This window comes from Molothrus aeneus, chromosome 3, assembly GCF_037042795.1.
Source record: "Molothrus aeneus isolate 106 chromosome 3, BPBGC_Maene_1.0, whole genome shotgun sequence".
Classification (NCBI taxonomy): domain Eukaryota; kingdom Metazoa; phylum Chordata; class Aves; order Passeriformes; family Icteridae; genus Molothrus; species Molothrus aeneus.
The window spans coordinates 60,829,103-60,854,254 of record NC_089648.1 but is presented as its reverse complement, the minus strand read 5'-3'; the positions used below and the strand labels follow the sequence as shown (position 1 = coordinate 60,854,254).

Sequence of the window (25,152 nt, the reverse complement as noted above, 5' to 3'; positions counted from 1 at the left end):
GAGCTGCATGAAGAATACATTTAAGTTGCAGGGTCAGTGATTCTGCAGCCCTAGTCTAATGAACAGTGCAAATTATTTAAAATACAAACAATTAAGAAAACATTTTTAGAACTTGAAAGCTAACTACCACTTACCCTTTATTAGCTTCAGAAGTAGTTTATAGGAGGCACTGGAATGGATTGCCCAGAGGAGCTGTGGATGCCCCATTCCAGGAAGTATTCAAGGCCAGGCTGGATGGAGCCTTGAACAACCTGGTCTAGTGGAAGGTGTCCCTGCCCATGGCAGGGGGGGGTTGTTGGAACGCGATGATCTTCAAGATCCTTTCCAACCCAAACCATTCTGTGATTTTCTTTCATTCTGTGAAATATCTTTGGCTGTGAATTAGGATAGCTGTCATGAGCAGGCAACGATTTCAGGGCTGTCAGCCTGTGCAGTAAGAACTAACATCAGATTTTAACCCGGACTGCTGGGAGTGTTGAAGAAAAAATGTAGACTCATTTGGAAAAATCTCTGGAATTATATTAGTGACCCCAAACAAACTGCAACAGTGCTGAAATCGTGTTTTAAGATTATTTGTGCACATATAAAAATCCAAGTAACTTGAACTATAGGGGCAAAATGTCTAAATTTTTCTTGGTTTGTATTGACCAATGAATTGCTGGACATAACTTTCTGGTGAGGAACGAGAAAGATACAGCATCATAAGCATTTATTATCCTTTTTTTCCGCCCTCCTTTTCCCTCCTCTTGCGTGCTTGATTTTTTTTCCCCCTGCGGCAATTCGACTTTTAAGAGTGCATTCACGTGGTTTTATTCCCCTATTTTTTGTTGTTGTTGTTGGTTGCTTGGTCTTTTGGTTTCGTTTTTTTGTGAAAACCTCACGGGGAGCCCCAGTTCCGCTCTGCGTGTGCCCGGCGGGCGGAGCCGGGCGGTGCCAGCGGGATTCCCGGGCCCGGGCGCTCCTCCTTCGGCGGGCGGAGCGCCGGCACCGGCAGCGGGAGGGGCCGGCAGCGGGACCGGGACCGGGAGCGCGGCCATGGCCGGGCCTGAGGCCGCGGGTGCCGCCGCCGCCGCTGCTGAGGGGAGCGAAGCCGGGAATGGCGGCGGCGATGGCTACGACGGGAAGTGCGTGTTCTGCAGGATCGCCCGCCGGGAGGAGCCGGGCACAGCGCTGCTCCCCTGCGAGGTGCGTGAGGCGCCTCCTTCCCCGCCCTCCTTGCCCGCTCCCTCACGGGCCGGCCCCGGGGTCGCGGCTCGGGCTGGGCGGGGCGCGGCGGCTCTGAGGGCCCTCGGCGCCGGCACGGGCAATGCGGGGAAACATCGCTGGCACGGAAAGCACCTTAAAGCCTTCCGAAAGTGCTGGCCCAGCAGCCGGCAGCCTCAAAGCTGGCGCCGAGCAAGGCTGACTGCCGAAGGTCAGCAGCGGACGCGCACCGTGCCTGGAGGCTGCCTCCGAAATACCCTCAACTTTTGTTGCTGGTCGCGTCAAGGATGACATTTCGTATCGCATCCATATGGGGGGTATAGACATTGTTACCTACTCTGTGCCAGTATCCTCGTCCTAATCCATTTTAAAACGTTTGCATCCTTTTCTAGGATGAAGACCTTGTTTGCTTTAGAGATATAAAACCTGGTGCCCCCCACCACTACCTGGTGGTGCCCGTAAAGCACATGGGAAACTGCAAAACACTGAAGACAGAGCACATACCTCTAGGTAAGGCTGCAAGTGTGTGCTTAACCTCAAGGAAAATCGTTTTTCACAGCCTGAAATAGGGGGTTGTCAAGTAAATTACAACTTTGGACACCATTTGTAAACGTGGAAATAGCTGATGTGAGTGAGTGTAGATAGGGACTTTCTGGGAACTTCTATGTGCTGGTCTAGAATGGCACTTTTTTTGTGCAGTTCTGGAAAAACATTGCAGTTTGCATGGAGTATAGATGCTTCTGCACTTCGTTGGAAGTACAGCTTTATTTTTAAAGCATTTATGTGCTGCTTCATTGCATTTTCTTAGATATGCATATGCAATTCTAAAAGCTTACAGAAGAATTTTATAATGTGTATTCTGTATTTTACAAACACAGATTAGGAGGTTGGAGATTTTGGTGGGGTTGGATTCAGGTTATACTTTCAGATAAGTGCTGCATTATTTGTCAGGAAAAAAGGGAATGACAGATGAAAAAGGGAGATGCTGTTTCAATTAACTTTAAAAAAATTTGAAAAAATAAAATTCTGAAATGTTGAAGCCATTATTTATTGTTGCTAGGCTTATTTTGTTTTTGGTTTTTTTTCCCTTAAGAGGACATTGTCCTGGAATTTGTTTCACAAGATATGGCTAGCTAAGTGTGTTGAGTAACAGAAGAAACTGCGGCCATGAAGAAATTCCACCGTAGGGAAATTTACAGATGATGCAAGAAAAGAGTTATAATTGCATTTTGCAAATCTTGCATTGCTGTATTTCTCTTGTAAACATAGGGTGGTTTTCTCCAGAGAAAAAAAAAACTTCTGTATATGTTTGGCTTCAAAGTAATTCCTCTAACTTCTGCCTTGATTTTTTTTTATTGGGGTTACTACATTGTTCAGAGATAATGAAACTGTGCTAGTAATAAGAAGTACTGACAATTAATTAAATTTATGTATTATCTGAAATGTACTCCAGACTTCACAGGTTCTGGAGATCAAAGTCCTGTAGCTGTGCAGAGATGCAACACTGGAATTAGTGTAAAGTCATCATTCTGACCAATCAGTACTTGTTGGATTTTTTAATAAGGGTGTGGTGATAGCATGGCTTTGGCCAAAGTTCTTATAATAATATCACACTGGAAAGCATTGCAGGTGTGGAAGTTGGTATCAGTGGCAGTTTTCAAGTAAATCATTGCACACACTTACTTGATTGTCTTTTCTTTGACTAGGAGTAGTTACAATGTTTATATTTGAAAAACCCATGTCTGTGATCTCAATGTAGGTTAGTCTGTTGAAGTTAATATTCTGAAGAATACCTTTCTAAAATGAAATTTATTTGTGTTTTAATAGTGAAGAGAATGATGGAAGTGGGAAAAGCTGTTCTCCAGAAGAATAATTTTAGTGACTTGAATGATGTAAGGTATGTAATAAATACCTTCCATCTATTAAGTGTCTTCTTTACTTTTCAGAATGTTACTTTAGAGATTGTGGCAGAACCTGTACTGTGATTTATGGAAGAAATCGAGTCTACATTTAACTTATTGCATAAAATCTCAATTAAAATCTGCTGGCACTGGATATAAACTTCTTTTCTGATAAAGTTCTGGCAAAACAAATTGGGTTCCAGCTCTGAGATTCTTTCTTGAACACATCTTGGAGCAGGGAAGGGACTTCAAACAACTTACCAAAGAGGCTGCTCTTTCCTTATGTGCTGCAAATATGTTCTAAATCCAAGATGCCAGAAGAGAGGTAAACTGGCTATTGAAGCAGGACACCACATTGTGTTTCAGTCATACCAGAATTCACTGGATTTTGGTATTGGACCCCTCAGTTTAAGGCCCTTGATAGCTGAAATAAACTGTAACATAATTTGAGCACTGTAGAGAAACAGGGAGCTGGCTCTTCATGATGAAAATTGATAGTTGGCTTTCCAGCTGAAAACTAGGTAGGATACATTTAAGATACTTTTTCTTTTAACTCCTTTTAAAAATGTGTCTTAAATACAGAGATGTGAAGGAGAAGATGAATGAACTTTTGACAGCTTTTTGTGGTATAATGAAAGGACATGTTTTTGTTCTTGTTTCTATGTACATCAAAAATGCAGTGAGTTGTTAGTTCTGTGGATTATGGTAAATAACCTGCAATGAATTGCAGGTAAATAACTGCAATGAATTTGCTCCTAAATTAACTTCTTCCTGAATTAACATCACCACCATCTTGTACTTCTTTTCCTTTTCTGAAGAATGGGTTTTCACTGGCCACCGTTCTGCTCCATAGCCCACTTGCATCTGCACGTCCTGGCCCCAGCCAGCCAGCTGAGGTTCTTATCCAGGATCTACTACAGAATCAATTCCTACTGGTTTATCACGGTAAGTGTAAGGCAGGTGAACTTTGCCATAGGTTTTCAGTTGTGAGCCATGTCTTTCTAACCTTATAACTGTGTCCAGAAATTCTCTGACCAATTATTTTTGTGGTTGCTTTAATTCTCAGTTATGTATATTTTGTATTAACTGAGAAAAAATAATGGTTAAGAACTTTAATGTTTATGCTTATAAACATTAAGGAACAGAGTGTGGGGGGATAGAATGTAAAAAAATAAAGATAGTGCAGAAGGCAATCTCACCCCTGACAAGTTGCAGCTATGCTAATTATCAAAGATTAGGAGCAGGCCTGCCCTTAACAGGCCACAGCTGTGTCCAATGAGGATGAGTGCTATAAAAGAGTGGGTTAGCTAGTCGAGAAGGGAGCTGGAGTTTGTTGGCTGTGCTATGAAGGAGTCACTGCTGTGAGGAGATGCCCATGAGAAATCACCAAGAAGGTATGGAACTTTTTCAATAAGATGACAACACTGGAGTGCTAATAACTAACAGCAAACAGTACAATGGTTCTGGATCTTGGCTGAGGCTCTGTGATGTGCTTCTGTGGACACTTTGTAAATATTTGGGTTTTAATATAAAGGGCTAATTCAAATGTGATGGATTGTTTTGCACATAATGTGGTTAATCTTGTGTAGGTGAAAACAAATCCACCTAATGACTGCATTTATCGCTTCATGTGGTTTTTCTCATCTTGTCATTTTTAGCCTAAACCTAGTGCCTGCTTTACAAAAACATTGTTGGTACTGATTTATGTCATTAGAGATTAGCAGTGAGACTGAACTGACACTGACTGAAGCACTTACAAAATCTCTCTCTAGAGACCTAAACCTCACTCTCATTGCTTTGATGCAGCAAAGCACCTGTCCTTGCAAGGTAACTGTAGCACCCTAGTATCATTGCACATCCCCAGATCAAAGTTGCTGAAAAAGGTCTGTCTCATCTAAAGAATATAGACAGCTTCTTAGTTAAAGAGAAGAAACACAGCTTCTTTATGGTGGGACCTTGCTGAAATTCACTCCTAACTCAAAAGAAGCAGATGTGTCTGCTGTGTTATTGAGCATCTTAGAAATATTTGTCCCTGAAGTACATATAGCTGTGTAGTTTTACTGCTTATTATCTTGGATTAGTTCAGGCAGATCCCTACCAAGTCTAGTTATCCAGTATGGATGTACTTTGGTATTTTGCCCTGCTGTCAGGTTGGAAAATGTTCTTGGGTTGGTGGTGGTTCTGGTTTGTTTTTTTTTTTTCACATTATAGTGTCCTGAATGTGGTACTTGTTTAAGAATGCAAAACAGGATTCAGATAATATAATTTTCAGTTGCTGCATACTTTATGTAGCTTTATTTTTAAATTAACTGCAGTAATTACTGAACTCTGTTGAGTTGCTCCTACCTGAAATATCTGATTGCATTTTTATCATCTGCATTTAAAAAACTTGAGCTTTTCACCTTAATATAGTTCCTTTGGAGATTTTAATAAAGCCTCAAGCACTAGATCAAATTAAAAGATGAATTCAGTAGGACTGGCAAAAAAAGCAAAGGCTGACAGTAAACTGATCAGTTTCAGAAGTGCCCCTGTTGGCCTCCACGTGCCCAATGTGGCCTGCTTGTTGACAAACTCCTCCTGCCCTGAGCCTTCCTGAGGGCTCTGTGAGCTGGTGCTGTTATGTGTACAAAGTACAGCTGCCCCAGTTCTGCCCATGATGCATAAATAGCATGTATGATGATAAAAGTCTGTGTTGGTGCAGTGATGTGACCAAAGGACGAGGTGGTAGTTTGTGACAGGAGCCACACCCTTGAACACCCTCTGTCCCTCAGCAGTTTGTGGCTGGTGGTGCAGCTGGGTGGGTGATGAGAGGTCACAACACACAGTTCTGGAGTGGCTCACAGAGAATCCCAGCTCTCACCACTGGGTTGCTCCAAGCACTGCTGTCTTCTGAGGTCTCTGCAGTCATAATGCTTTAACAGATCTGCTGTTCATTTGCTCAAGCCTCCTCTGACCTCCACAGGTTATGTTTCCTCTTCTGATGGCCTCATGAGTGTTTGGTGGAAACCGTGAGTCTGCTGTTGAAAGGAATTGTTGTATTCTGCTTCACCTGTACATTTAATCTGTAAAAGTGAAAAGCAAATGCTCTGTTAGTGTCACTATTTTTGAAATGGAATTTTCATTAAATTAAGGCCCACAGTGTAGTTATGTGTGCCTTCATTTTTGTAATGCATTGCTTTCTCTATTTCATAGGCTGAACAACTGATCGAGAGACTGCAGACTGAAAATGCTGCCAGCTGAAAGCTTGTGTTGTCAGCCAGTTTGGTCTTTGAGCTCTGATTTAAGGTTGCACAGTTTGATGTTGCCAATAATATCCCAGGATAAAAAAAGCTTTAGTTCCTTATGAGGAAATACACACAGAATTTGTAGCTGCTAACCTAATTCTTCCATTTGGATATGTCAGTCTGTATACTTCCCTGGCAATAGTGCAATGTATTTTAGTTAAAATTTTAATTTAATTTGTGTAGATCCATACATAATACACACACACATGCATACAGGCAGAGAACTCTTCCTATTAAAAGGCAAAGTGTAGCAGCAGAATGTATTGCAACCAAGGCAGTGAGTTACAACTAACAGCATACGAATGGTACCAAAGGGAGGATTTGCTGCGGAATCAAGCTTTCATTTTCAACATGCATTGTTCTGGGGTTGCAGGTAACATTTCAAGCATTTGTTCCCACCTGCATTTGTATGATATGCTACTTATGCCTAGTGATGAGAAGGTTCATTGCTGAAAGTACAGTACTGACTTTCTGGTGCAAAACTACTTCAGTGTTACCTGACTTGTTTGCATCACAGTGACACAGTAAACATGAATACAATATGTGCCCAATGCTGTATAACATAGAATATAGTTTATGTGTAAAGAGACCTAATGATTTTTTTCCCTCTTATGTGCACAATATTTGAAATTACTGTATGTTTACAAAGAATGTGAAGAGTTCAAAAGAATGGATTTAATATACTGCTCTTCTACATGGCAGTAGATAGAAAAGTCCAGATTTTCTAGTCTTATTTTCACTGCAAGTCCCTTGCAGATTACTAATGCCTCCTTGGCCAAATTTGGATTCTAAATGAAGTCATAAGAGAAGCCAGTCTGAAATGCAGTGTGTGTGTGGCAGACTTACATAAGTGCAATGTGATTTGACTTTGGGATAGCAGGGACTCAGCCCAAAATTGGAACATGCCAAGTTGCTTAAGGAACCTGTTGAACACTTGCCTTTGCTGCATGAGTCTGATCAGGAATGCTAGCACTTGTTTTTCAGTACCATAATAAGGCAGACTGTTTGGCAAGTTAAAACTCCAGAACACACGGGGTGGATTTTCTCCGTTCACAGAGCTTGTCTTGGTGCCGAGCTAACCAAATGCCCCTTGCCTGATGCATTCAGATGCAGCTGAGGTGAGAGCATCTGTTGCACCTGCAAACTTGCCTGAACATAATAGTCTGTGTTTTCCATGGATCCAGCACCTGTTGCCTTAGTGATACAATGTGTTGTAATATTCTTACAGTACTTCAGGGAGTCCACACCCTTTAGAAGAACTGCATTTTCTACCTGGCAGAGTTTACACATCTCTGTCTGTAAGATCTTCTTCCTAATGTCTTGTTATATGTATTAGTGGGCACTTGCATGTTATTTGCAGCCCTTTAGGGTTTTAATTTATTACATTTGGTAGGAAAAGTGTGACTTAAAGCCACCGAACTTTGACTGTGCAATACATGAAGAGGTTTCAGCTGGCTCCTGACTTAGTTAAATACTTGTACATTAAGGACTTTCAAGAGTTAATATGTATGTGTTCTGATCTGCAATTAATTTATGTAACTGTACTGAACTGTGTGACATGTAATATTTAAAATATCAACATGAACTGTTGTCAAAAAGGATTAATAAATGCTAATCTTGGGATGATTTTCCAGTGCAATGGAATAGCTGACTCTGAGGGTTGACCCTAGATAGCTCTTTGCTCACTCTTCATCCCTTAACCCAGTGGGATGGGAGAACAGAAAGAACAAAATGAAAAAAAATCATGGGTTGAGATAGTTTAATATGTGAAGGAAAGAGGAAGAAAAAAAGCAAAGGTAATCACTCATGACCTCCCATAGGCTGGCCAATAGCAACAGCCCCCACACCCCAAAAAATAGGCCTCTCTTCAGCTTTTTTTCCAGACATTATATGTTATGGAATATCTCTGCTGGCCAGTCTGTGTCAGGTGTGCAGGTTGTGCTCTCTTCAAGCTTTTTGCCCACTGGGGGGGGGGGGTGGGGGGCAGAGCAGGAGAAAGAAGGCCCTGACATTGTCCATGCACTGCTCAGCAATCAACCAGAACCAGTGCTGTGTTACCAGCACTTCCAGTCACACCCAAACCTGGGATGCTCTGAAGGAAGTTACTCCATCCCAGCCAGACTCTCTATGTTGCCAAATGTATATGAAAGCACAAAGGCCAACTTTTATATCTTAATTTTGGAGAATGACCCCACTAATGACAAGACTGAAAAGGTAAAAATCTGGGTATAATGTCACTTCCAGAGTTTTGCTGATGAGAAAGATGGGAATATCCTGTGTTCCCTGAGAGCAACAGACAGACATCTGAACAGCTGAAACAACAAAGCATTAAACAGAGGCACACTAATTACTGAGAGGAATTCTCAGCCTCTCATTAGTGTTTTTCAGCACAGAGCTGTGTTCTGTTTTCCTTCTGCATTGACAAGCATTCTTGGACTCTGAAGATAATTGTTTTAATTAGGTGAAGAAATACTTTCTGAAAAACCTAACCTAATACTTCCACTCTGCTACTGAATTACTGGCTAGCCCCTGGAAGAGACAGTGGGCAGATCCTATTAACTTTGTCACTGTCTTCTATAGAAGCTTTTAGAAATTTTAAAACTTCCAAATTCATCTGTAGAGCTCTTTAAGGAGTAAAGATCAATAAGGAGCATGAACTCAGCAGCTCTTACCCTCCAAAGAGCCTGAAGAAGCAAAGGAAAGTTGTTTAGCCACTGCTGCTGGCTCTGTTCTTTGATCCAGTATTAGCAGTCTTGAGAAAAGCTGCTTTTTTGACCTCATGTTTAGGAATGACAAAGCTTTATTTGTACTGTTTTGCTCAATTGTCTTACATAAACTCCCAACCTAACACGAACCCAGGGAATAATGCTTTTATGCTGAAAGGATGAAGCAGATACACATAACATGCTGTTAAAAGTAAAAAGAAATTGTGCTTAAATTGGTAATAACGCCTCAGACTATTCCAAAGTCTTTTTAAGTGTGAGTTGTAAATAAAAGTAGAATGAGAGCAAACCAGTGAAAATTGTATTTGAAATTTGAGAAACTTGTAAACAATTAAATGCTGCATAAAAACTCTTGTTATTTCAAACTAATGTGCAACATTTATTGAAATGGTGACAGTGCCTTCAGTGTTTGACAAAAAAAACCCCACAGATAATCTGTATATGATATACAGTCCAAAACAGATGCAGAATTTACAGACTTCAAATGGAAGGAGGGCAAAGACCACTGAGGTAATCTGTCACAAAGTGAAGTTTAGGAGAGATTTAAACAGCTAAAAGATGCTTATTAGGGCAAGAACACCTTTTAAAAAGGTTGGGGTTTACTTGCTACTCCAAATAATCTGTAATACTAAAACCCCTTACATGCTACAATTTTTGCAAAAACAATTTAATAAATTCTGTTCCATTTACTCTAACGGGAGCCTGCTGAAAAAAACCCAAGTTGCATGTTGAAAAGTTTAAATTCCTATTTCATCTGTAGATGTTTATCTAATCACAGATGAAGCATAATTTTGTAAAACTTGTAGCTGAACTGAGTCATGTGCATTAGATATAATGCATTCATGACGATACAGGCTTCAGAAGTAACTTTTCATTCTAGAGTGTACCAGTGGGCAAGCTGACTAGTTCTATTATCTATCTTTTAGTCTTTTTTTGAAATGCTATTGCTGGAAGCACAAGACTGGATTTGTCAACCTGTGTGCTGAGCCAGTTTGGCAGCTCAGTGTTTATAATCATTGCATGGGCACACAGAAAGATTTCAGTCATGTTTTCCAGAATGCTCATCTAAAGCTGGCAGGTTGGCTCTGTAATTGTTTAAAAAAATCCCTCTATAAATAATAGTTTTGTTATGTAGTAATCCTTGGTTCTATTAAAAATATAATAATAGAGCAAACTTTTTTTAGTTGCTTACAAAGTAGGTAAGACCATGTCATTAAGGGTTTGCTCTGCTTCTGTTTTGATCAGAGGTGTACTTAAAAAGTGCTTGTAGATGTGCTCAAGCATCTACCACTTAAATGGCAGTGACAGCCTAGATTGCTGATATTCAACTATTTGAGCCAGCCTTAATTAAAATGTAGCAAATTTATGTGAGCTGGACTTGCATCTTATAGTGCTCAGGCTACATACTGCCTCACATGTGTGTCTTGCAATGAATTATTTGTACCATGTCCAGCAATGTATTATTTTTCCTTACAGTGGCATCTGATTAGTCAGCTGGTGACACTTGATGTGCCTGATGCTGCTTCCTGCAAGTTGTGAACTAACACTACAGCAGAACTGAGTGGATTTCAGAATTGTTAGAATTAAACAAAACTCATTCCACAGCTGCACTATAAAAAGTTTAAAAATTTGCGTTGAAATCTGAATGCATGTAAAGACTTCTTCTAATAGGAGCTGAAAAATGAGGTTGTGCTCATGTCATTTGGCAAGAAATGCTTTTTCAAAAAGAACATTTTAAGTATGTTAAGATAACAAACTACATCTACTTCTTTTTCAGCTGCAAGGTGTAGATCTGTTTAGAAAGAAGCAGTAGGTTTGAAAGCAAAGGGAGCACACCAACAGTGCCTGGTGCAGCACATATTCCCCCTTTTCCAATGTGGTAAATTTATGTGGTGATTAAAATCCATTCTCTACCTGCATCTGACTGCCCTGTTCCCCAGATATACTTATTTCAGCACATTATTTTATTCCCTTTTTTTTTTCCTCTCTTTTCATTGTCCTTTCACCAGAAAAAGAAAAAAGGAGGGAGGAAAATAATGAAATCCTCAGCCAAAGACTTAGTTTGGTGCAAATCCCCACTGGATGAAAACATCAAAACAAAACCCAGTTCTTTTAGGCTTTTTGCAACAGAAGTTCTTTTATATAAATAGCATAAAATTACACATCACTTTTATCAAGTTCCTAATTTATATTAAATTGTAATATTCTTTTGATGCAAGAACAATATCTTAGTTTAAAGACCCATCAAGTAGTGTAGTTAAAACCACACAGAAGTTTCTATTTACACTGCTAAAAAATGTAACTTTAGATTTCTAATTATATAGTTTTATTGGTGGGAACTATTGTAAATACAGCTCCTGATCATTTTTCATAGCACTATTACAACTATGTTACATAACCAATCCTTTATTTTTCTTTCTGAAGAGCTCACAACTGTGCTCTGAAAGCAGGTAAATGAGGTATGGGACTGCTGCTATACTTTCATTTATGCATTTGGCACTACAGTATCTCTCCTCTTGTAAAAAACATTGCTACATTTTGGTGAAAGAAGAGCCTTTTTTTTTCCTTATGAATGCACAGATGCCCCAATACAGAGTTTCTGCTGATTTTTTTGCATCTTTACATTGTGGCACCCTATCCTCTCTGAAGGGGTAAAGCTGAATTCACCGAAAATGCTGTAGAGCTTTGCGGACTTCTTCTGAAGCATTAGAAGAACAGGAAAAAAATGGTGTGAGATAGAAAACAAAAAGAACAAGAGACACAGAAGGTTTGGAGAAGATATGACTGTAAGATTAGACTATTAAATACCAGAACCAGTGCAGCTGTCCAAAATCCAAGCAAGATGCAACTAATTTAGGAACCATCAAGTATCCTTGCTGTGATATTTTTGTAAGTTTGGGAATTTCAATCTACTTCATGAAAATAACTTCATTTTTTTCAGTTTAACAATGTGAGATTGAACCTAAAATTTTGCCAAATACCAGGCTCTTGTTTGAAGAAGTATATGAATTCCCACAAGAGTTTTCAATTCCACGTTTTACAAATCCCATTCTCCCACGCAGTATTTCACAACTGGCAGGAATCAGTGGTGTAGGATAGCCAGTTAGTAATTTATACTTTCAGTAACCTAAAAGCAGTAGGCCAGCACAATTATTTGAAGAACTCTCATATACTTGCTAGTAGATGATAATAAGGACAATCCAATGTCAGCGTGATGGAGTAGCTCATAATCTGCAATTTCCGTCCAAATCTCTACCATTTTTACAAAAATATCCTTCTTGCCCATTTCCTCTCCTGCTTGTGTCCCAGTAGGTAGCTGAGTTGAAATACCAAAACCTGTGAAGATAGTATCTAGTTATGTTTTTCCAAATGGAACCATGCAGCAAAGTTCATTCCAGGACAAAGCCTTATTGTAGTAAAGTGATGACCACATCATCATCTTTTCCTTGCCAAAGCATTTCACCTTCAAAATGAACCAGACCGTGCTTTCTGGCTCTTAACAAGATTCCCACTACTTTATTGGAAATAGTCACGTATGTTTCAAACAGCTGCCCGAATGTCACTCTCACGTGTCCATCTTCTCCCACCTTTCCAGTTCTTCTGATGATCAAGCACAGCTCTTCTACTTCCCTACCCACGTGTGAGTGAGCATCTCTCCCTCTCTGCTCTGTCCGAGAGCCTTCAGGGGGTCTCCCGTAGGTAGGATCTCCTCTGTGAGTATGCGCAGGTTTGGACGCAAGCCTGTCATTGCTGCTGAACGGATTCTTCCTCTGATACTCAATGTGATCCTCTGCCCAGGTCTGCCAACTTTTCCTCAGGTCACCGACTGCACTGGTAGCTTTAGCACTTTGCCCTTTTTCTCCTTCCATTTCTGAAAATGTTTTATGGCACTCAAGCAGGAAAGGAATCAGTGACTGGCTGTAACTGTGGTTCCCGTGTGTACTGTCAGCTGTGAAGGAAAAACAACAAATCAGCCTGATATTTTTTGGAAGAGTTTTGCCTGAGTGAGAGGCAAGGCTGCTGAAGAAGAGGCTGAATATCGGAAGATTTTAAGTCCACTCATTATTCTACAGCAATGAAGAAGGTGAAAGTGATTCAGGTGAAATTCAGAAGTAATTTAAGAATACAGGGCAGTAAATTATGCTTACAAGATTACTCGGTGCTCCCCCGATCCCGCAGTTACCGAACAAACCCCGCAGCCTCCGTGCAGCACACAGTGCAGTACTCACTCCTCTTGCAATGACGCCTTTCCAAGAACTTTATCCTGGTACCCGGCAGCCCCGCTGACTTCCCAAACAATCTGATAGAGTGCTGGCTGAGCTGCGGAGAGAGCGCACCATTCCCGAGCGGCAGCACCAACCCAGGCACAGGGGTGGGAAGCCGCTCTCCGGCCTGAACGCTGATTAAAGGTGGACGAATTCACGCCGTGCCGACAAGGTTCCCTCAGGCTGCGTTAGTTATTATGCACAGAAAATATTATCTGGAGCCGAAACGGCAATACGCCGTGGGAGCAGGGGGATTTTCCTCATCAGGCACTGCAAGGAGAAGCAAAAGTCCAGTTAGCGAGCGCGTCCCTGTCCGCAACACCCTATTTAGTGAGGAAGACACAGGCAGAATAGATTGTTCTCCCTTAAAAGGCCGTGCTGCACGGCCATGGCCGCGGGCGGGCAGGGGAGCAGCGGGCGCCTCTCCGCTCCCGGTACGCTGCGGGCTGCCCGCCACCTGCGGCATTCCATGCGCCTGGAGCACGGACCGGCTGTGTCATTCGGGACGTGGTCATTCGGGTGAACTAGAGACAGACTTTTATAGCCCTACCGAGATCTGACATGATATAGCCATGTCTTTGCTGGCTCGTGTCATTCATCTGTCGAAATACCCAAGCCGGAGTTTCCAGGCAGCACATAAGTAGAGCTGATACTTCTACCGACATTTGAAGTTAAAACACAGGATTAGTGCTGCATTTTCTACGGGAATATGGACAGAAATGCAAATTCTGAATAGTTTAACGGCTGAATTACAGATTGAGTATTTCTGTATTTTGAAACTATTGTTGTTTTGAAAGTAAGTCTTCGTGGGCATTTGCCCACATGCATATATGTTGGTGCTGTTGCACGTGAACCCACGAACAGGGACAGGACTCTAAATTTCCCAGCAGAATCTCCAGGTCAATCAAAAAACACTTGTGTTGCCTCTGGGTCTAGAAGAGTGCCTGAGGTGAGCACAGAATGGCAACACAATCGCCAGAGAAGGGAATTAGGAATAATAAGCAACAGCACACATGAAATAATGGCTTTTCATTCATGGTCTCTCACTTTTAAATTGAAACTCATGGTTGTTGTATATTACCATTTTTTATTACATATTTTTTGTGAGAGGAAGGTGGTTAATTCTAACTTCCTGGATAAATTTCAAGGTGAGTAATTACACTTTGTTTATATAAAATTCCCCTGAAGGCTAAAAAGTGTAAATTTTCTTCCTTTCCCTCCCTAGAAGAGTTAAGAGGTATGTAATGTTTTTAAAATGATTCCCCACATCCACGCTAACAAACTGCTTGATTCTCCTCAGTGGCATTACAGGAATGTTCTGTATCCAAACACAGCATCTGAAAAGCATTTTGTTTTTATATGAGAATCAAATACTCTGTAAATCTTAGTAATGTACATTCACTTTCAAACTAAATAGAGCAACATGTATGCACTGCCAGAGATTATGCATGGATCCTCAAGTCAAAAGCAAGAAAAAACCCAGGGCTTTTGTTAAAAGTCTTCTGTAGGAAACAGTATCAGTGAAAAACAGGTATTCACCTTGAGAGAACAGGCAGCAATGCCCTGAAGGTAAAGCAGTGCAGATAAAGTATGCAAAAGCCAGTTTCAAAGAGATTAAGCTTAAAAATAATACCAACAACCCCTTCTAAGGAGTTTCTAAAATGGAAACAATACAGCTAATAAATTTAAAGTGAGACAGATTGGAAAAATAAAAGCAGACTTTTCCCACTAAAGCTCTCTCAGCAATTCAAAGATTTTTTTAAGCAATCTCAGGCTCGAAGGGTTTGTCAGCAGTTCAGCAATTGTTTATTGCTGGGTCTCAGCATTCAGCCAGCTACTGAGGTGAACAAGCTGGACCCACATCTACCTCTTTCCTTTCTCTTCTAGGAAAGCTCACATTTAGGTGCCAGGTCGCTTTAGACTGCTTCTTTGTCAATCATCAGGGCTGAAGCTTCACAGTAACCTCAGTTTTGATTACTGCAGGAAGGGATAGCTGGAGAAGCTGCAGGATGAGATTATGGAGACGCATCAAGAAGGTGTCCCCTGCAGTGCTCACCGGTCACGAGCAAAATCTTAGCTATTAGAAAAAACCCAAAAAACTGAAAAAACCCCAAAACCAACCTCAACAACATCAGCACATAAAACACAGAACATGAGTTCAGTGCTGAGCTGGCCTGGTTCTAATAAACAGCTTACCAAAATCTGGATAAGATGAACCTTTCAGATCAACAACGAGACCGGTGAGTACAGGATTACAATTATCAAGACTAGATATTAAAATAAAACATAACCCGCAAGACACACCCCTTTTTGCCCCTCTGCCGGACGGTCACACCTCTCTCTTCCCCTTTCCGGGGAATGTGTTTCTCTACCTGCTGCGACACCCACGCCGCCGGCGCTGACCTCCTTCCCACGGAAAAAGGAATGCGACTCCTTTGGCATCTGTTAATTCTTAATGTTATTTAATGCTCCAGATCTTTAAGTGTGGCCGGGAGAGGCCGCAGCGCGCCCCTGACAGTGAAACACCCCTGAGCGAGCGTGTCCCCAGTGTACACGGAGTTATTTATAAACCACACGCAGGCACTGCTGCACTGACACGTGGCGTGCATGATAAAGCACACCCAAAATATAACTACGAGGAGGATGGGAAGGAGATGAAACGAGCACTAATTCCTGAAGACTTCGCGCACGCTGCATCCCGCTCCGGCCGCTGCAGGGGCCAGGGGGGTCTCTCCGCCACACGCCCCTTCCCGGGCTCCTCCCGCCGCTCCCGCCCTTCCCTGCCGGCGGCGCATGCGGGAGGCGGGGGATGGCCGGACATGGCGGCCCCGGCGCTACGGCGCTATTTGCTGCTGCTGGCGCAGGAGCACCTCGAGTTCCGCCTGCCGGTGAGCGCTGCGCGGGGCCGGGACCGGGGGCCGAGTGAGGCGTTGCCCTCCCCTCCCCTCCCCTCTCCTCTCCTCCGGGGCGCTCCCGGCCAGCGCGGCCCCGGGTGTGCCGGGGGAGCCGGACCCCGGCCAGGGTCCCCTCTCTCCGGGAGAGCCGGGGGCTCGCAGCGCCCGGCGCCTCTTCCGTCGCCGCTTCCCGCGTCTGACCCCCAGGCTCCCTCTTCCCCCTCCCGCCCCAGGCTCGTGGAGAGTCTCCGCGTGGTGGCTTTAAGGCAGCACTTTCCTTGCCGCTCGCTTTTCCAGAGCCTCTGGCGCTAGGAGAGGTTGCCAGCAGAGTACCCGGGGCTCCATGAGAGAAGCGGAAGCTGGGGTTGTAAAAATGCTTTCAAGTTTTTGTCTTTGGTGATTAATTTGGAAGTTTGTTTAAGTTATCCGTCAGCTCCTGCCAGTGTGCCCTGGGTGCAGGAGTGGCTGGGGCTGCCCTGGGCACAGGCCAGGGCCTCTCTCCATGGACTGCCCGGGGAGCTGGTGGAGTCACCTTCCCTGCCGGTGTTCAGGGGAAGACTGGGTGCCATGGTCTCTTTCACAGGGTGATTTTCCGTCGTTGATTGGACTGTCACATGTTACAAAATGTTTAACGTGTCTTGAAGCTTTTATTTTCCTTGTTTTCATTAAGGTTCTCTTTCCTATTTGCTTTGTGGGATTGGAACCTGAGTTCCATTCACGATCATCCTGATTTTTCTTTAGGCAAGGTCGTCGGATGAAGTAAAAAGAAGATGATACATGTGTAACACAGAAAGTTTTTCTTTTTATCACCAAGGTTTTGGTGACACTTGGTTGATACAGCTGCTGAAGGAAGCAGGGCCACTTCTCCTTTATTTTGGTGACTGCTCAGCTTGTTTGGTTTTGTGATGAGCTATGCTAGGAACATGATTTTCAAAAACTTAATGGAACAAGCAGGGACAGATCTTTTAGCCAGATGATCTGCTGATCCTGGCCCTGAGTCAGTGTTACTACTGAAATACCACTTTTATGTGAACTAGTCAGAAAAATATTTCAAGAAGAGAGTGGATAGTATTGTGAGAGTGTAGGATTGAACAGTAAAGATTCTGATGAAGGAGAATATGTGAAATAGTGGGGTTTAATTACTGAAATTTTCCTGACATTTGCTAGTGAATTTTGAGAAAGATGTTTTTATAACAGGGAAGTCTTAATTTTCAGTTCATGAGCAGTACATACAGTCTGAATTTACTTGTGAACATGTGCCCTATCCACCATCTGCATTAGAATTTGTGTTATGCTGCTTCTTCTCTTTTCTCTTTTTTCCCTTTTCCTCTTTATATAAAGCCTGATTCTAAAGATTCTAAAGCCTGACCTTTATGTTTTCACTTTAGGAAATAACATCATTGCTTTCCCTTTGTGGTGGACAATTCAGTGGCGAGCAGGAAATTCGTGTAAATGTAAGTGAGGACCAACTATTTTACTTCAGTGTGTGTATGGTCTGCAAGTATGTTCTTTACAGTATTTTTGTTAATTGTAGGCATCTGAATAAATATTGAAATTTCTTAGGAAATTTGGGAATCTTCCCAAAACTGACTTCTCAGTTTCAGTAAAGAGTCAGAACTCTTTACTGAAAGATGCACAAAACGGAACTATTTAGTAAAAAGATGCACAAAATGCACCTCAGGTTGTCTTCACTTACCAGCATGAAAAGAAGCAGTGCCACCTGCTGGGAGGCTCTCCTTGCTTCTTAGGATAGCTAAATCCTGAAAACACTCAGCAGCAGTTTGGAGTTGGTGTTTGTCTCTAAATCAGTGAGACACTGGAGGAGTGCAGTTAGGAAACCATATGATTCTGGTCTCAGTGCTTGGCTAGAGAATGTTATTGGGATTTAGTTGCTGCTAAACAGTAAACCTGTTACGAGGTATTTCCAATCTTTAGTGGATGAATAATCAAGAGAAATGCAAATAATATTTTACCAAGTCAGTTATGTTGGGAAAATTAAATACATAACAAAATTTCTCAGCCATTCAAGCTGAGTAAACAGTTTTGTCTCAGATTAATTATTTTACCCCCATGTTCTCTGTATGATTGAAGGTAACAGATGTATTTTTTATTAATTTTTTTAAATCTTCAGTGTGCATGTTCTGTTTTTATAGAACAGAACTGTGTAGTTGTGTAATTCATGTGACATCCTGGGTATTTGCATGACTTACCTTCTCTTGATTGCAGTCTCCCTTTTGGATTCTCAATATTCCTTCAGAAGAGATGGCAAGGGGACTAATGAAGCGGACAGTATGTGCAAAGTAAGAGATTAACAATCTTGTAAATATTAACACAAGCATTGGAATTTTGTTCTAATATGGCAAATATAAATTTTGTATGGAATCATAAAATAAAGAGTCTCTGATTCCCTCTAGAATTGAGAAGGTGCTACTGGAGCCTGTAGGACTCCTGTAGGACAGATTATGTAGTATCCCTGTCTGTCCTCTTTACTCAGTGTATGATCAATTCAGGGTCTCAAAATGGTGTTCTTCACTCCAGAGACAGCACTTGTAGTGTCACTCATGTTTTATGTGCCTTGTATAATGTTGAGTTAGTGGCTTTTTCTAAAATATGTATGGAATTGAAAGATAAAACCAGCGATACATGAAAACTGACAGTCATGGAAGGGAAAGGTTGTGTCACCCTCCCTCATCTGGGCCTTCAGTCCTGACTGCTGCAGCAGAGTCCCTTCTAGGAAATTCAAGAGCACAAGGATATGCTGGAGAGTAATTGTTCCAGCAGGTCATTTTTAGAGATATCTGAATAACATGCTTCCCAGTGAGGTGTGTGAGAGAGGCCTTGAAGTATGGTTCAGGATGAGAAGCAGCATAGGTGTGTTATGTCCCTCTGACCATACTAAATTTGGGGTGCCTGTGCTGTGTTCTTCAGAGTTTGGTCTCCTCTGCAGAATGTTGCACAGCCCCTGTTGAGTGCTTGTTGTCTCAGGTATTCAGTTTTAACTATAATGACTTGGGCTCTCCACTCTTGCCTAAAGAGTGGAGCACTGCACTTCAAAGAGCAGCTGCAGGCAGCTCGGGGAGTGAAATGTGACACAACAGTTTCAGATGTTCTGCACACCATGCACTCTCAGTTAATGTATGCTAATTCTATGTACAAAGCATAATTAGCCCATGGCTTATTTTTCTGTCCTACAGGTGATTGTGGGAAGATGTGTTAGTTTTAGAATAAGATCACTGAAGTACTTCCATTGCACTGCTAATCAATATGAAAAGCTCTGATGCTTTTGGTACATGTTACCAAACAAAGAAAAGCATCAGTGAAATATCAGCCTTTAATTAAAAATACTTGTTACAAACAAAAATTAAAACATTTGTATAGAATTAAATGCCACACTTCAATACTCCATGAATTAAAGCCTAAATACATTGGCCAAGTAGGTTAAAAGGAATAGGTATCTGTAAGGCATTTTCCCTACTCTCTGTGACTAACTCGCAAAAACTTTGTAATTTCAGGTCTATATTTGAACTGTGGGGCCATGGAAAATCTGCAGGGGAGCTCTATGCATCTTTGAAGAACTATCCAACAGACAAGATGGTATAAATATAGAGAATCTGAATGCTATGGTTCCTTAAGCCCACTGAATAGCACTGAATCTGTACTAATTAAAGTGTCTTTGCCTTTTATTTTTTTCAGCTTCCATATCTACAGTCAGACTCTACTTACAAAGTACATATTCATACATTTAATAAAACACTGACCCAAGCACAGAAAATAAAAAAGATTGATGTAAGTAGATGGTTAAGAAATCTTTGTTTAGTCAAGAAATTTAGTTTAATCTGTTCATGTTATTCTTATTCCATGCTATCAGTGTATTTAAGTTTCTTCAAGATCTTAAGGAAGTTTATGGCTTATGTCTTATCATGTCTAAATGAGATTTTTGTCTGAATTAACATTCTCTCAAAATTCACGACTGTTTTTTTCTCCCCCCCCCTATAAACTGACTGTTTAAGGCATATACAATGCCTAACAAATATCACTGCTGCTTTCAGCCCCATGTGCTGGGGAAACCGAAGCTTGCTGCTGAAAACTTTAAGATTCAAATGGCAAGAGTTAGGTGCTAGATTTTTGGAAAATCTGTTACTTGATCCCCTTATTAGTCTTTTATTGTTGCAGAATGTGGAGCAAGTGACTTCAGCTGCAAGCTGTGGATTGTGTGCTGATCTCCTTTTCTTATCTGTACTTGTGCTCTCCTCCTACCATTATCAATATTTCATTTAGGAATTTTTTCCAAATTACTGTTTATTTCTGCTCTTCCACATTCTATTTTGGCACCTATTTATTCAATTTACTTCATTTACAGAGACTGAAATTATATGTAGTAGCTGTTTTTCCTTTTTGTTCAGTTTTTGTGTACATGAAATAATGCTAAGTATGTGAACTGCTATAGCTGCACATCACTGAAACTTCACATCCCATTATTCATCATCAGTGTTGTTGCTATAACTTGAAAATTGTATAATTAATATGCACAGTTAATTTCCTCTGAAGCTGAGTTCTGTTCAGTTAATAAGTGTTATGGTTCCCAATTTCCAAACCATAATCATTTGAGCTATTTTTGTTTAGAATAAAGGCATTTCAAAAAACCAGTGAAAATTGAACTTTTTAATACTAATATACCATTCTCAAGTGAAATTGTGGGGTTTTTGCTGATTTTTTGTTTGTTTGGTTTTGTTTTTTTTTTTTCTTGGTGGGGGGAAGATACCTATTTTAAAAAACTTGACCCTGTTTATTTTTGACTCTGTTTTTCTTTATTTTATAGGCCCTTGAATTTCTGCCATTCAAAGGAAAAGTAAATTTAAAGAATCCAGAACACGTATTTTGGATTTTGGAAGATTATGGAATGAACCCAAATGATGTTCCAGAAGAGCCCATTCATCTGTATTTTGGTAGATGGGTGCGTGAGCATGTTTGCTTCAGTTCTTGCAAGCTTGTATTTTCAGGAGAATGTACTTCAGTTTAAATGTAAAAAGTGTTTTGATTTTTAATAGAAGCAGAAAATATTGTCTGAACTTGTCATTGCATAATACTCTGAAGCAAGTCTTTGGAATCCTTACTGTGACTAGGAAAAAGTGGCTTTAATGAACAATTTAGAGGTGGAAAAAAAAATGAAGTTGTACCTGGAAACACACCTTTGTCTTGCCATCCACTGAGAGGACTCAGCACAGCAGGGGTGGTGTGTTACATTTTTTTGGACCTGGCTGTAGCTGAAAGCACCTGTTCCAAACACATAGAAAGATGTACAGAAGAACTGTAGATGGCTTGTGGCCCAGCTGAGAGGCATCAGCCTCACTGGAGCATTCTGTAAGTGCTTCAAGTGATCCTGGCAGGCACCTCCATGGAAAGGTGCAGACTGATCCCTGAGGCTTTGGACATCAGGGAGTCGAGCCCACAGGCAGGCACCTGCCCGAGGCAGCACCGACAGTGCAGAAGGAGCCAAGTACAAAAACTGTCTGGAGCCTGTCATCTGTGGTCTTCATTACAAATGTTCTTGCCTGCTGGCCATATGCACTCTACACCTGCTGCATTATTAGGACATCCTGAGGAAATTTGATCTGGTCTTTTATGTTTCTGTGAGGGAAAAGTGGTTCCTCAAAGGATATCTCCCAGAATGACACTAGCCACTGGTGGGAATATGTGCTTGCAGTGTCCTGGGTGGAGGGCAGCTGAAAGGAGGGAGAACCACTGCAGAGGTTGTGTAGCTTGTGTTACAGCCACTGTTAGAGATTCAAGCTATCTGATAGGGCCTGTGAATATCCTCCATGCCTGTGATTGATGTGAGAGCACCCTGGGTTGTGGTAATGCTGTGAAACATTGCAGCTGTTGTCCCATCTGTGCTGAATTCCTAAGTGTTTAAAAATGAGTAAACCAACCTGAAGAAATAGGCAGGCGAATTTTGTTAACCCAGTAAGACTGATGCTGAGAGAGGTGGAGGGATAGTGTTGGATAGTGTTTGAATGTGTTTAGTTTTGGATTGCTTTGGTCTTCTCCAATGTACTTTGGAAGTCTGATGTAAAAATGCCAGTATTTGGTCTTTGTTTGCTTTTCCCTCAAATTCTCACCTGTCAATGCTATTCTAAATTTGGAATTTGAGTGGGACAGAAATGCCAGTAAAGAAAGAAATTCTGTCTGACTTTTAAGCATCCGTATGTGTGCATGCATGTCTTAACGTGCATGTCTAATCCTCATATTTTTGAAATCCTTTTAACTATGAATTGCCAGGAATTGTTTTTCTGGTGCTTAGAATAATAGCAAAGTTACTCTAATTACAATTTCTTCTAAACAATTTTCTCTCTAAAATGTTTGTACATTTTTAACCTCTGTCTTGAAGAATTTACCCAGTGTTGAACCATGATATCTGTTGCTTGGAAAGAAGCTTGTCATATTTTCAGACATCAGAAAGCAAGGTGATGTGTTACGAAGTGAAGTTACCTGGCTTTGGATGGTGTCACTAAAGAAAGTCTGTCAGCATGTCTGTTTATATCTTGTATCCAGGATCTGACAGGGGTTTTAAATGTTTCAACAGATTGCAGATGGCCAAAGAGAACTCATTGAATCCTACAGTGTGAAGAAGAGACACTTTATTGGAAATACGAGCATGGATGCCTGCCTCTCTTTCATCATGGCAAACCATGGGAGAGTAAAACCCAATGACATTGTATATGATCCATTTGTTGGAACAGGTATATATATTTTTTTTTTCATCTGGTGGAAGAACTGGAATATTGTGTTAGTGCTTGCACTACTCTTTTACCTAGTGTCATGACTTCTGGTGCTCAACAGATATTTGAGATGATACCAAAGGCAAAATGGTGTTTATAAAATTATGGTTTGTTAACCTGAAAGGGATTTTGGAGGAAGGAGACCAAAGTCCAAAGATGTAAACAGTTTATTTTGCGCTTTTAGAAGGTCTGTATTCATTGTTGTGTTTTACACCACGTGGCCTAAGCACCCATCCATGTGTTTCATGGACTGCTTAAGATCAGAGTGACCAGGAATTGGAATTTGGCTAAGCACTTGCTGCAGTCACTTTTGGGACATTACGAAGCAGCATTTTAGAGCTGGCTCTTTGGGAGTGCTGAGGGCATTTCTGCTTCTACTACACAACATAGCAATAGTGAGGTCATGGCAGCATTCCATGAGGAACACTTGGTTGTGCAAAGCCTGCGTTCAGGATATTATGGCTCACACAAGGGACCCTTCCCCAGCTAAGCTTTCCTTATCTTAGCCAGGAGGGGGAGCTTTTACTCCACATACTGCTGTGCATGGCACAGAAGTACTTTTTGCCTCAGGGAAACTCAGCTGTATGTGAAATAGCTGATCTAGTTTGTCAGCTTGTGCCATATAATTTTAGTGCAGTATATTGTGTTCAGCTACCTATAGTAGTTTCTTCAAAAATGTAGCAAGGCTGTGTTTCTGTCCTAGAATCAAACTGTAGAGTATCCTGAGTTAAAGAGAACCCATAAGGATCATCAGAGTCCAACTCCTGGCCCTGCACAGAACCATCCCCAAGAGTCACACCATGTGCCTGAGAGCATTGTCTAAATGTTTCTTGAACTCTGTCAGACTGTGGCCACTTCCCTTGGGAGCCTGTTCGGTGCCCAACCAACTCTGGGTATTTTTTAATATCCAACCTAAAACTTCCCAACCTAAAGCTTCAGGCCATTCCCTCGGGTTCTGTCACTGGTCACCACAGGGAAGAGATCAGTGCCTTCCCCTCCTCTTTCACCAGCAAGGAGACTGTAAATTGTACTGTGGTCTCCCCTCAGTCTCCTCCTCTCCAGGCTGAACAGACCAAGTGACCTCAGCTGCTCCCCACAAATCTTCCCCTCAAGGCCCTCATCTTCTTTGTTGCTCTCCTGTGGACATTCTCTAATAATTTAATCACTTTTTTATATTGTGGCACCCAGAACTGCCCCCAGCACTTGAGGTGAGGCTGCCACAGCTCAGAGCAGAACAGGACCATCCCCTCCCTTGCCCAGGTGGCCATGCTGTGCCTGATGCCCCCCAGGACATGCTTGGCTATCCTGGCTGCCAGGGCACTGCTGACTCATGCTCAGCTTGCTAAACTTTAGTCAAGGTGACCACATGTGAAATGCGTAGATTTAAAAATACTTATGTTAATGGGAAGATGAAGAAAAATCTCTGCAGAGAAGTGAGGGAGAGAGAAGACTACACTAATAGGATAAATTCTTATTAGCATGTGTCTTCTCTGTGCCATAGAAAAAGAGCATGGATATGATATTTTCAGAAACAGAAGAGTTTGGTGAATTCTATGGTTTTGTCTTAAATTTTATTCTTATACGACCTGATTTTTTTAATGCATAATAATATCTTATGAAATTTTCTTCTCTTTCTTGTGCTTGTCCTTTGAAAGGTTCAGGAAATCCCTCTACTTACCTCTTAGCAGTTGGTTTCATTTTGGCATCTGTGGCTTTTTGTCTTATAAAACCTGCTAACTTAAATCACAAAATAAAGTCTCTGAGAGGACTCTTTCTCTTGGGAGTGAAAATTGAAGAAAAATAAAAAGGAAGGGTAAAGACAGAAGAAGAAAAATCACATAAAATGATGAAGCTATAGAAATTCAAGATAAATGTTGTGTTTCAGTTCAAAAGGTAACATACACAGAATTCTCCCCAAATTGCCTAGTAGTTTGAATTACAATTTAAATTTTTTTTTGTTAGACATTTGTAATAAAGGGTAGGGATTAAAGGGGATGCTGGAGATACTGGGTGGCATGCCATTTGTCAGTAGAGTGGATTTATGACTAAATAACAGTGGCTTTTGCTATTACTTCTTTTGAGTAAACCCCAAGAATTTCAGTT

General features: G+C 41.3%; 2 protein-coding genes and 1 long non-coding RNA gene across 3 annotated transcripts in view; 2 read left to right on the top strand and 1 right to left on the bottom strand.

Annotated features, from left to right (window-relative positions):
• The first annotated feature begins 991 nt into the window (after window positions 1-991).
• Window positions 992-8,014, top strand: HINT3 (histidine triad nucleotide binding protein 3). The gene is made up of 5 exons (XM_066547051.1): window positions 992-1,185; window positions 1,596-1,713; window positions 3,031-3,100; window positions 3,923-4,049; window positions 6,297-8,014. The coding sequence occupies exons 1-5, from the start codon at window positions 1,036-1,038 to the stop codon at window positions 6,342-6,344; spliced, it is 513 nt and encodes a 170-aa protein (XP_066403148.1). The 5' UTR covers window positions 992-1,035; the 3' UTR covers window positions 6,345-8,014.
• Window positions 8,015-9,397: 1,383 nt separating this feature from the next.
• Window positions 9,398-16,074, bottom strand: LOC136554778 (uncharacterized). The gene is made up of 3 exons (XR_010783376.1): window positions 15,749-16,074; window positions 13,341-13,646; window positions 9,398-13,060 (listed from the first exon to the last, which is right to left on the bottom strand). It is a non-coding gene; the product is annotated as an uncharacterized lncRNA (long non-coding RNA).
• A 92-nt stretch (window positions 16,075-16,166) lies between these two features.
• Window positions 16,167-25,152, top strand: part of TRMT11 (tRNA methyltransferase 11 homolog) — a 28,044-nt gene continuing 19,058 nt past the window's right edge. Inside the window, exons 1-7 of the mRNA XM_066547050.1 lie at window positions 16,167-16,264; window positions 17,659-17,724; window positions 18,497-18,570; window positions 19,783-19,864; window positions 19,964-20,056; window positions 21,090-21,224; window positions 22,854-23,010. Of these exons, the coding sequence (XP_066403147.1) occupies window positions 16,196-16,264; window positions 17,659-17,724; window positions 18,497-18,570; window positions 19,783-19,864; window positions 19,964-20,056; window positions 21,090-21,224; window positions 22,854-23,010 (676 nt within the window). The 5' untranslated portion in view covers window positions 16,167-16,195. The remainder of the gene's footprint in view (window positions 16,265-17,658; window positions 17,725-18,496; window positions 18,571-19,782; window positions 19,865-19,963; window positions 20,057-21,089; window positions 21,225-22,853; window positions 23,011-25,152) is intronic.